General features: G+C 40.7%; 1 protein-coding gene across 1 annotated transcript in view; it reads right to left on the reverse strand.

Annotated features, from left to right (window-relative positions):
* The window catches only part of rps6 (ribosomal protein S6), a 20,390-nt gene extending 8,016 nt beyond the window's left edge, over window positions 1–12,374 (reverse strand). The window contains exons 1-4 of the mRNA XM_061829557.1: window positions 12,234–12,374; window positions 11,506–11,637; window positions 6,207–6,417; window positions 3,791–3,943 (exon numbers count right to left, since the gene is read on the reverse strand). Of these exons, the coding sequence (XP_061685541.1) occupies window positions 3,791–3,943; window positions 6,207–6,417; window positions 11,506–11,637; window positions 12,234–12,239 (502 nt within the window). The 5' untranslated portion in view covers window positions 12,240–12,374. The remainder of the gene's footprint in view (window positions 1–3,790; window positions 3,944–6,206; window positions 6,418–11,505; window positions 11,638–12,233) is intronic.
* Window positions 12,375–12,528: the final 154 nt, after the last annotated feature.

Below are 12,528 nucleotides of genomic sequence, written 5' to 3' on the forward strand. Positions count from 1 at the left end.
TATCAATTTGATAATTATTTGATGATTTTCTGTTTCTTTTTACTGGAATGACATTTAACAGTATTTATATAACAAATGATATTTGTGAGCTCCAATTTCAGTTTAATGAAAATGGATGTCATAATTCATTGAGAACATATTTGTTAATTTGTGGAACTGAATTTCCTTTGACATGGGTCATGATGTTGACTTTAGACGTAAATGCGCTCGCAGCACATGAAGAAGCTCTGAACTTATGCTTTTGGCATAACTTCTGAAAGGCCTCAGTACGGTTAACTTGCATTTCCTATTACCAGGTGAATACTGATTGTATAGGATCAGGCTTGTTGTGTTACCAACATTTATGAAATAAAGACGTAAATTAATCTCAAGACTACACAAAATAAGTGACGTCTTTTGACATCGAATAGGGTTCATACTCAGTCTGACCCAAAAAATTTAAGGGCTTTTTAGGGACAGACACGAAAAATTTAGGGCCATCGTGGGAAATCAAGAGTAAGGAAAAAAGACTCACCCAATGGTGCCATCAACCATTCTTGGTTCATCAAATGTTCCAGTACCTCAGTACCTGTGACAGTGATCACCTGTCGCCCCTTGTGGGAGTTCTCATTGATATGACCATTGTCAACGTCTTCACATAACAGTATAAAGAAAAACAGATTCTAACTACAATTGCAACTATATACACAAATATCTTCTACTGATGTCTGTCTCAGCACCCCTACTCTAGCTCCTTGTGCCTACTCAGTGCCTCCTCTTTATTGCTGCAGAGGTGCCAAAGTGGCTCTCTTGTCCTTTGCTCTGCCTCTGAGTGCATTGGCCTCGGTGATAAACCTCAGATTCCTCTTTTCTTCTGCCTCCTCACACAGCCTGTCAGCCTTCTCAATAAGCGTTGATATGTCAGCCTGTATTCTGGCTTTTTTTGGCTTTGAGGCAGTAGAGATTAAAAGTGTGCAGCGATGCCAAATGTAGCCAGGTACGAAGTCTTCCTTTCCCCACAGTGGTAGTTTTTAGCAATGTCACTGTCCGGGAACATGACTGCAAACACTTTCAAATTATTTTCAAAAGATTTGTAACTGTAGGCTGCTGATCACTTTTAAAGGCTGCAGATCACTTTTAAAGTCCACACGATCTCTGCCTTTAACGATTCAGTCTTCGTGTATTGAACTACGTTCATAAAGCCTGACTTCTGGCTGGACAACTGTAGGTGCGCAATAGGGATCGCAACCGCTTACAAATAACCGTTATAACCGGTTTTCTTTTTAAAAACGAAACTGTAATCGGACTTTCGAAATCGGTTAAAATTTCCAATAATTTCTTCCGGTTCCGGTACTCCACATTGCGGGGTTTTTTTCAACATCATTTCCACTTTTTTTAAGTTTAGCTGTTAAAGTTGGACTCAAAAGAACATTCAGTTAAATTAAAGAAACAAACATGGCATCGAGGAAACTCTCCAAAGTATGGGAGTAAACTTGTTTTATTGGCAGACATCAAAACACTACTCGCATAACTGGGGACTCGTCACTCCGGAAGAGCAACAACAAAAACAGTTCGTGCGGAACCCGGCCCCCCAACTCGAGGTCCCGCTATGTTACCGGATTTTTGCTACAGTTGTTCGGTTAAAACCGGTTATGAAAGTAACCTTGCGATCCCTAGTGCGCATGCACTGCTCGTACCTGCCTGAAGTTGATGCTTCACTTTCTTGATATTTTAGAAACAGATTCATACCAACGGAAGATGAGAGAGTCTTCGCCAAATCAGCGTTTCTCCTGTTTTTCCGGTGCGACTCCAGCGCTTTGACGCCCATCTTTTCAAGCTGGTAACTCTGCTTGCACAAATGGCAGTAAGACATGTGCCGATCTTTTGGATCTCGACGAACCCAGCTCCCAATCTCCTTACTTTCAACCCACGCTTCTTGAAAAATGCACTTCCCCGTGATACAAGTTGGATCGATGAAAGAACTACGCTACGTCGTAACGAAGACTAAGTGAAATGCATTCTCACGGAAACAAACAATGGAATATCGACAAGATGGCGACCAGTTGTCAACACGGTGACTTCCGTTGACAATTTCCGGCTGATTTAGACGCCAGACGGATCACATTTTTTTTTAAATAAAAGATAATTTTTTTAAGGAAGAATTTTGGCGGTAGAGGTCCTCCCTTTGATTTTTTTTAAATTTAAGGCCTTCACCGGTTTTCGCGGATTTTTAAGGACTTTTAAGAGCCCCTAAATGCACCTTCAAAAATTTAGGGGTTTTTAGGGACTTTTAGGGCCGCGTGCGAACCCTGTATTTCTACTTGTAACAAAATTTACACGCGTGATTGTTCGTGCTCGACTGTGCAGATTTACAAGTGCGATCGTGTGCAGGTGCATATGCACCAGTCAAACCACAGTGACTGCATAACCTATCTTTTTTGGATATAGGTTTTGGTACGTATGGAACTGCGATCCAACACCTCTGATGAAACAGTGTCAAGATTCATTAGCCATAAAAAAAAAAAAAAAAAAAAAAAAAAAAAAGTCCGGTTCCGATTTCAAGACTGACCACATCATTTTTACACAACGTAATATGTCAGGGGTTTGGGCATTCGTGGTGCATGCACCCCGCGCGCTAGAGCTTAAGCACAAAGTGGGGCAGGCATGAGGATTTCGGCAAGTATGGTAACCGATCTTTCGGTTCCGTTGATTTTTGTCCTGGGAAACGATTTTATATTCATATTCTGCACCTCAGCTTTATCACCTCACCTTCTTCATTGGGTTCGGCAATAAATTCTTCAGATATAGTCCACCGTTGGAACGTCTTTAGGGACAGAGTCTGTCTTTTACGCTTAGCAACCGACATGTTTGACTAGCGTTTGAGTGACCCGGATATGAATAACTCGACCTTGCGCATGCGTAGCGCAGAAGCGGAAACCGGTGCTGTTTGTAAATCACACTGACAAAGCTGGGCGTTTTAATCATTAAAAATAAAGGGGTTCATGTAGGTACGTTTCATACATACGTACGTTTTCGTTGAGAACTTGTTTTAAATTCCACACGTGGGCGAATTTTATTAAAAGTAAGCCCTGAGATCTGGGAAACGGGCTTTCTCAGACTGGGTAACGACACGGTAACGGAACGATAGTTTCCTTGAAATGCTCACGCCTGGTGGGGTGTTTGATATGGCATCCGGTCAATATCAAAACGAGAGCTCAAACGACGTAGAAAGGAGCGTCAAGGGCACATTAAAAAAGCGGGAGGGGGCACACAATTAAAATGCTTAACGCCAAAGATTGGCAGCAGCCGCGGTGCACGGCAGTGTAGCCTTGTGCTACTTCCTCTTGGGCGCTGCTGCACCCTTACGACGTTTTGTATTTAAGCCTTGTATTTCAGCCCACATGTTGCCAGATGATTGTGTACTGTATATGGATCTGCTCATGGACGTCAGCTATCGTAAACCTTGTCTCATGTGACTAAGCCACATCAAGTCAAGTTACGTTTTGATGTTTTGCCATGTCTGATTTCTGACCTTGTTCCATGTTTTTGGGACCAAGCCTTCACGAATTTTGATCTCGCGAGAGCCTGAATTAAGGAGAAGTGAAAGGGACAATATTTTTAGGCCTTATCATAAACTGTTACTTATTTCACATTCTCTGTTGAGAATCTACCTCAGAGGCTTCACCACCAACACAAATGTGTACCTTTTGTATAGTAATATAAGCTCTGTACTAAATAATATTGAATTAGTTTCCATTCATTGGAAACCACTCAGAAGAAAATGTTAATCATATTAAATAAGTTAACTGACCTTTGCCTTCCTTATTTAGGGGTCTCCTCACAACATATTGTCTGACATCATCCTCCTTGGCCAGGTTGAAGAGCTTTCTGATCTTGCTGGCCCTTTTGGGGCCAAGGCGGCGGGGAACAGTGCTGTCAGTCAATCCAGGGATGTCCTTCTCTCCTGCAGGAAAGGGAAAAAGGTAATTTAGTGTTAATTCTTGGGGGTTATCCAATTAAGCAGACTGGCACACAGATTTTTTTGGGAGGCCATCTCACGAATATTACTAATATTAGATCAGTGCAAAATTTTGTAGTTTTGTTCAATTACCTAAAATGCCCAATGCAGTATAGATCATTTCACTTGCATCATTGCTTAAGACATGAATCACAGGATGCACGTCTAGAAACAAAACCGTCCCAGGCATGTAACAATGAATCCCTGCCACTTGTCGGAATACAGTAGTAAAACGCTATAACACAGATGTTGCTTTCCTGTATCAGAATACTGTTGATTTTTTTCATTAGTTACTCCCATGCTAGCCAATGGCCTCATTACGCCACCTGAATTACCCCCGGCACCAAGCAGCACCTCTACGTATCATGCCGTGCACGCCCAAAAAAAAGTTGTGGGGGGAAAAAAAGCTGTGATTATCTATTATGATTGGTCCGTTTTAGTCACATGCTAGGATGACGTCCTGTTTCCTCCCTAGTCCACCTAAAATCAACGCTGCCGCATTCTTGATGCATAAACATATCTTGTCATTTAGGTCCATTTGTTCAAGCACACAGTTACACAGTTGTTTTGTTCGGAAAGGAAAGTAAAACAGATGAAATGACCAAAAGGTTCCTTAGGAAACTCCACCCTGGGGCGTGCTAGCCAATACCAGATGCAGTAAACACCTCAGACTTGAACTGCAGCAAATTTTCAAAACATATTCCTTTGTAGCACCCATTGTCCTCATGCCCTCACAACATCCATCAACCTTTTCTTTGTTCTTCCTCTCACTCATTTGCCGGGCAGCTCCATCCTCATCATCTTTCTACCAATATACTCTCTCTCTCTCTCTCTCTCTCTCTCTCTCTCCTCTGGACATGTCCAAACCATAGAAGTCTGCTCTCTCTAACCTTTTCTCCAAATTATCCAACTTGGGCTGGCCCTCTAATGACCTCATTTCTAACCCTATCCAAGCTGTTCACTCCAAGCGAGAACCTCAGCATCTCCATTTCTGCTACCTACAGCTCTGCTTCTTGTTGTTTCTTCCGTGCAACCGTCTGTGATCCGTACATCATGGCTGGCCTCACCACTGTTTTATAAACTTTGCCCTTTATCCTGGCGGAGACTCTTCTGTCACATAGAACACCAAACAGAGGAAGGAGTAACGTCGACAAACATCAGTAATGATGGGCTTTAGTCGCTCGACGTAGCGATCATTATTAAAGGTCTACTGACACGTATGGCATGATTTTTAGTATGTTTTTAAATATCGTAATTTCCGGCATATAAGCCGCGACTTTTTTCCACACGCTTTCAACCCAGCGGCTTATGTGGTGATGCAGCCAATTTGTGCATTTTTTCTAACAGCCGCAAGGGGGTACTCAAGCAGAAAACGTAAGAGTGAGACTGGTGCATATATGTGCTGAGGAAGTGACTTATCTGTATGTTTTTTTTAACTGGCCCTGATAGCGCTGCGCTAGCGTGTTGCTGCCATGTCTCAGTGATTTTTTACCAGGGTTTTTTTTTTTTTTAAAACCGGCCCTCTTAGCACCGCGCCAGCGTGTTGCTGCTGTGCTTCAGCGATTTTATTTATTTTTAGGGGGCGCCCCTGTCCGTGCTCCCGTGTTCTTGCTATGTTAAGCTAAGGTATTAAAACTGTGTAAACTTTGTGTTCTCTCTTTGTAAATCTCATGTTTCAATGTGGGAACTTGCGGTTTTTACACAGGTGTGGCTTATGTATGTACTAGTGTTTCCTTTACAAATGTGCTGGGTGAGGCTGATAATGAGGTTCGGTGTGTAGGCCGGAAATTAGGGTGCCTTGCCCTGCATGGGTCCTCCTGCGTACACTACAGGGATTGCTGTAAATAGTGACCGGGAAGTATTGTGTTCTGAGAGCCAGCAAAGCGAGTTGATGCTCCGTGTTATTACTATACCGACCATTGAGCAAACAAAATAATGTACACACACACACACACACACACACACACACACACACACACACACAATTTGTAGTGTGTGGTTTGGGGTTTAACAGCCCTAAAACAAAAAGAAATGAAAAAGACCCTGCAACAGAAAAAACATGCACTGTAAATTGAAAAAAATGAACAAATAAAAAGTCTGGACTTAATTTAATGTGGGTATTTTGGAACATAATCCCCACGTTAAAAGGAACCGACTTTGAACTAAAACATTCACAATGAATCTGTGAGGTGCAGTTCTTAAATGATACCTTTCTTGACAATCACCAAGTTGAGAACACTGAGGTTGGCATCAACAATGCAGCCGCGGACAGACTTGCGCTTGCGCTCGCCAGTCCTGCGGGGGCGGTAACAGGAGTGGCCCTTGCTGAGCAGCAGGCGCACGCGGCCGTGAGTCAGCACGCCCTGCTTCATGGGGAAGCCTTGTTTGTCATTGCCTCCGCTGATGCGAACCACGTAACCCTTAAAATAGAGAGTCAAGACATGCAGGTGTTAATACCGAATTGGAACCAGACATTTGCTTTTTTTTTTTTTTTTTACAATGAAGAACAGTGATCAGTATTTTCGGTGTCAAGCGACTGGTGGGATGTTATTCATAGACAAACAGGTGTCCACTGCACCACTAAAATGGCAATTTTTTTTTTTTTTTTAGCAATGCTGGTCCAGTCGAAAGAAAAGCACTGGCCATGCAAATGAAACACACACACAAAAAAAAACAACAACAATCGGAGAAAGGAGTAACACTAGTCAAGTAATACTTGGGCTTCAGTTGACGGTGGCAAATATTATTAAGGAGGAAGCCCGTATTTTATCTCATGCGATGGGTTTCAGCCCTGAGGGATAGAGTGATCATGAAGCAATATAAAAAAAAAAAAAAAAAAAATTTTTTTTTAAATCATTGTCGAAATGCAAAGATTACTTGCGTTATGGATCGAGAATCAGAATCAACGTAGGATTAATATCAGCCTAATGTTCATTAAGGCAAAAGGCACTCGTATTTTCAAAACTTTGAAAGAGCAGAAAGGCAAGGATGCTGAGGAGGAATTTATCACTAGCAAAGGCTACCTGCACTTGCTTCCTCAGCAGTAGCTAAGCGCAGCCTCCCTTTATTCTTCACCATTCACCTCTCGCAGTAATGGTAAGTGAAGAATCTTGTATTTTTTATTTTAACGTATTTCGGTATTTTATATTTAGTACCAACACACATCAATTTTCTGAGGCGCTTATTCTCACAAGGGTCACGCGAATACCGAAGCCAATCCCAGTGGTCACCGTAAATTTCGACTAAAGGTGAAATACAACTTAAGTCAAAAGTCGCTAGTGTATGAATGGATCTCAGTCATAAACCGAGGACTCCTTCTATAAGACAAAGGGGACAAAAACGTGTGTTAGTGGTCACCACTCCTCAGGACAGGATGTTTGTGTAAGGCTTGCTTGAGGTGTGTTTACGTACCTACAAGAAGGCAGAAAAAAAATAACGTACCCCAGCAGACTAGTACTAGTGGTGGTGTGTAAAAATGGTGCTGTTCTGTTGAACAAAGCTCTAAAGTTCAGTGTAGGTCAAGTTATTTAATTACAGTAAATTAGCACCCATTATTTCTGCCAAATAGTGCTGGTTTGACCTGACTGATTAGAATACATCTGACCAGAGCAGCGATTTCCAACCTTTACGGAGCCAAGCACCGTCTTTTCAAGTGAAAAATCTCACAGCACACCAATAAATGAAAATCTCAAAAAGTAGATCCATTGATTGCTGTATGTACTAGAGATGAAAGTGGACTTTTGTGAAAATTCCTGAAAATACAAATGCAAGCACCGGGGGGTTCCGGGGGCACCCCCCCCTTCATATTTATTTAAAATGGATGGCTGTGGTGCATTCTGGCGATATCTTAAATTCAGACAAAAACTGAAAATTTCTAAGTCCTGACCCCCAAAAAATTGGCCATAAGTTCCCCAAGAGCCAAGCCAAATTTTTTTTAACCTTCATCCCCCTATTACTGATACCACAAAATCACATTTGTCATTAAAATATGTCATCTTATCTCAAGACAAACGAATTAAGCGAACTATTCAGTAAAAAGACATCTAAAATTGTCCTTTCCTCACATTATACATATTATAGTATAGATATAGAATATACACAAAAGTATATCCTAGAAATTCTACACCGTACAGCAAAACATGTTAAAGATGTCAATCTGTACTAATCACTATTAACGCTTAAGTCTCAAACTTGTTACGTCGCGTTGTACTGATACACTCGACCACATTGCTCACTATCTTAGATATACATCTAGTAATAAGAATAGTATAATCAGTTGCCTTTAAACAAAAAAAAATTATATATATATATATATATATATATATATATATATATATAATATATATATATATATATAGACACACACAGTCACTCACATTTGAAAAATGTATGGGTGTGATCAGTCATGCTTGCAGATATAGTTGCCGGGATGATTAGAGGTGGCCTTAAAATAACTTACTGGATTAATATAACATAACTGTAAATTAAAAATAAAATAAATGCATAACTAAAATGGAAAACTAACATTTTAAACTCAGAAATGATCATTTTAACTGATATTAGTAGAACAATTCTTGATTTGACAAACTATCTGAAGTAAAGATAAATGCACAGACCTGTCAAGGAATAAACATGAACGGTCTATACTCGCCATGTTTTAAAAATTCCGAAAGTTTACTTCAACACAATTGGCGTTCATGGCAACAAGCTAGTGATACATTCAAACAATCCTGTCAGTAATCGTGACGTATTATTGTGTGTGTTTTGGGGGGTGAGCACGCACCACGGGACTGCCGTAAAAAAGAATACGAGGGGAGGGGCGTTACTCTTACTAGTGTTAGTGCCTCAATATGGCTACGTTCGTAAAAGCAAAACAACGAAATCAAACGCATGTTTGTTCAATGTTGTCAACTAATATCCGGATTAATTATAGGCAATTCTTTCCTCAATTTTCCAGACCAATTTTTATGAAAATTTAAAAATCCGGAATTGCGTGAAAATCCGGAAAACTTTAATCCCTGATGTACTTATTGGCGCCTAATAGAAGACCATTATTTGTTCTGTCTGTCACCATGCCTCACTCGCATGAATAGATGACGAAAGATACATTTATTGTAAATATATAGTTTAACAAATAAATACACAAGTACATAGAGTAAACGAACAGGTAATTGAAATAAACATTGCTCCTTCTTGCGATCGGATCAGTTACGCTAATTGGTTCCAAAAATCCTGATTGGATAAAGTTTAGTGTTAACAGGTGATGTGCAGTGATGGATCAAATTTCTGGTTTAGATGGTGTTCTGGCGGCGACTGGCTAGCACACAGCCTTATAGTTTTTAGGACAAGGGTTGAAATCACAGCCTTGGCGGTGTTAAGCCTGCACGTTCTCCCCATGCCTGTCTTTTTCTCTTCAGTTTTTCCCAGTAATTCATCACAAAAACATGCGTGGTGGGGGGTGATTGACAAATCTAAACTTTCCGTAGGTGTGATTGTAAGTGTGAATGATTGTTTAAATTAGCCCCCCCCCCCTTTTTTTTAAATAACCAGCCAGTGTCTGAAGCTTTAGGGTGGCTCAACAGTGCCGTATGAGTCTAATTTTAGATCTGATTTTTTCCTCAAAAATCCCTGGAACAATCATTACTAAGGATAGAACGAGAGAGCAGTAATTTCCGAAACAAAATACAGATGTTCCGTAATATTTGACAGCTCTGATACTGCCCCATCTTATGGGAAAGGAAGTTCTTAGTTTAAGACAATTGACCACTCAGTAGAAATTATGTCATCCACGTCGGTGACATGTCTCTGGAGGAATTTTTCCCAATCTTCCTTGCAGAATTCTTTCAACTCAGTCACATTGGAGGGTTTTCTAGGATGAACTGCCTACACCACAGTATATCAATTGACCCCTCCGTAGAAATTGCATCATCTGCGTCGCTGACCAATCAGAGGCCAGAGATCTGCATAAACCACACCCCTTTTTTGGACCCGGCGTTCCCTTAGACAACATTGCATGGTCCAATATAGCATTTGTTACCGTTTTATCGCGTATTTGGGTTCTTTAACAATAGATATGGTTAAGAGGTGTAGTCACGGACTTTGTAATAGTGACGACAGGTATCCTGAAAGGCTAGTTGCTGGAGTTCAATTCGTACCCTTTCCAAAACCGAAGACCAGTACGAAAAATGTCTTTGATGGATCAAACTTTGTGGAAGACCGCATCATCAACTGAATCCATCTAAAATCAACCGGAACAGATATGTTTGCATGAAGGTAAGCCCTATATTTGATTTTCAATCCATGTCTCATATAAATGAATTAGCAGTACTTCGCTTGCATAACATAGCTACGTGTGAATGATTGACACACTTGATCTGTGTTGAACGATATTTTGCAATGATCTGACTGCACAAACGTGTCTCTTTGTTGCCGGCTAGGGAGCTAAGCTAAACCGGACTAGCGAGTCCTAAAAGCCTTCGACATGCACCGAGACACCAAGACTGAAGGAAGGATGTTTGAGGACACTATAAAGTAGTGATTGTCGTACTCGGTCGGGACTTACGTAGATTCGGCACTAATTCAAGAATAATTATTGAGGGGAGCGCGTGACGTTACAACGAGAGAAACAACTCGTAAATCAAGCCTCGTCTTCTTTTCCTTCATACGGCGGTTCACAAACGGCTATACAGATACACATACAGATTCTGGACACAAGTGTGATAGGTAACACGAAAATAGGAAACTGTCAATGACGAATTCGTCTTTGGGTTATAATAGATTATATTATGTGGCTTCTCTGTCTTCCTCTGACTCCGGAAAGATCTCGCGCTAATATCAATGGTTTCTCAGTCGATATGCATGGAAATACCATTGAAATACCCCTCGCTGAAATAATTGAAGCCCTGCTTTCAACGATATTTCACTATTCGCTAAGAATGCCAGTGAGAAATCAGCTGGTAAATCGGACAATTTCATTCTAGTCTTTTCTTCCGGCGCCGACATTTTTGCTAATTGTTTGTCTGAGGTTAACAAGCGTGGGGGGACGTAACTTCAGGAGGCGTGGTTAAGTGCCCTGTACGGAGGGGTCAATTGGCATTCATTCAGCTGGAGCAGAATACAAATTTGAACTCACCAGGGTCGACTTACAATATTTAGGTGACTAAACTACTAACCCAGAAACATATAATCAAATTCCGTGCTTACTTTGCTATATATTGTTTACTTATGCCTCTACACTGCTAAGTTAATCGTTTGCTGTCGTAAGGATTTGAAACACCAAAAGTTGTACTGAAAAAAAATGTATAAAATTTTGAGTTGACAAAATGAGAGAGAACTGCAGTTTCAACCAACCACTGTTTGGGTCTGGCCGTATCCGGTGAGTTCTCTACAGTTTCTCTGGCAACACACTGTTCCACCTTAATGACTACAGATGAGTCAAAAAAAGATTGTGGTGTGCCATGTTCGAAACATTTACTTAACCACGTTTATGGACTAACATCAAATCTTACCTTCCACTCATCTCCAAGAGGGTCGGCAGCCACCTCGGTGGCCATGCGCTTCTCATAGAATGTACGCAATTTGCGTTCATCATCAACTTCAATTAGCTTCTGGCAGCCAGTAGCGGGAAACGATATGTTTAGCTGCAAAAAAAACACGTCAATGAAATTGCAGTCATTGACGTCTAGCTGCACAAGAAATGACAATTTGACTTGTAATACAACAATCAAATGCAAAAATGTATTGAGCTACGGACTTGAGACAAGTCCAGGTTGTTAAATAAATATTTTCAACTAAACCAGTTGACACTAAGCTCAGGAGCGAACCTGAAGCGTTCTATAAAGAAAGCTCATTCGACGAAGGCCTAAAACTAGCTTCTTCGCTAGTCACGAAACTCGTAACTGCCCACGGCCGAATTTACTTAACAAAAATTGTAGTGTTTTCTAGACTTCAGCATGGATGTAGGCTTATACATTGATAAATGGTGCTCACACGCGGATTTCTTAATTGTGAGTTCAACACGATGCACTTTCTGTGTGACCCTCCATGTTTCTCAACTCGATAAGACGACAGACATTGCTAGCTGGAACAACAATCAAAGCTAATCCTCGGTGACAACCGAATTTTTGCTACCAATTTTAGGGCCACGCCAACTTTCATAATCATTGGTTGACGCATACATTTGCATTTTAAAGAAAAATAGCATATAGTAAAGTATCCGCTTAAGCAAACTTTGTACCTTCATTTTGCCAAACCGCCCGCACGACGGTCTGCCACGAAAAAGAGACCGGATATCCGTTTCAAAGTCTCACATAGTGGAAATATTCTCGCGAGATTTTACGTTGCACTTTTTATAACTAAATTATCGGTGATTGGAATCCAACATGGTGATCATAACCTACGCGACGTATTAGATAAAGTTCAAAATTATTTTCTTGATCTACTAAAATAAATATCGGTAAACGTTATCCCAAATTGATCTAAATTGAAAACAACTGTATTCACATATAAAATAACCATATAGTACATGTATT

This window comes from Syngnathoides biaculeatus, chromosome 9, assembly GCF_019802595.1.
Source record: "Syngnathoides biaculeatus isolate LvHL_M chromosome 9, ASM1980259v1, whole genome shotgun sequence".
NCBI lineage: Eukaryota > Metazoa > Chordata > Actinopteri > Syngnathiformes > Syngnathidae > Syngnathoides > Syngnathoides biaculeatus.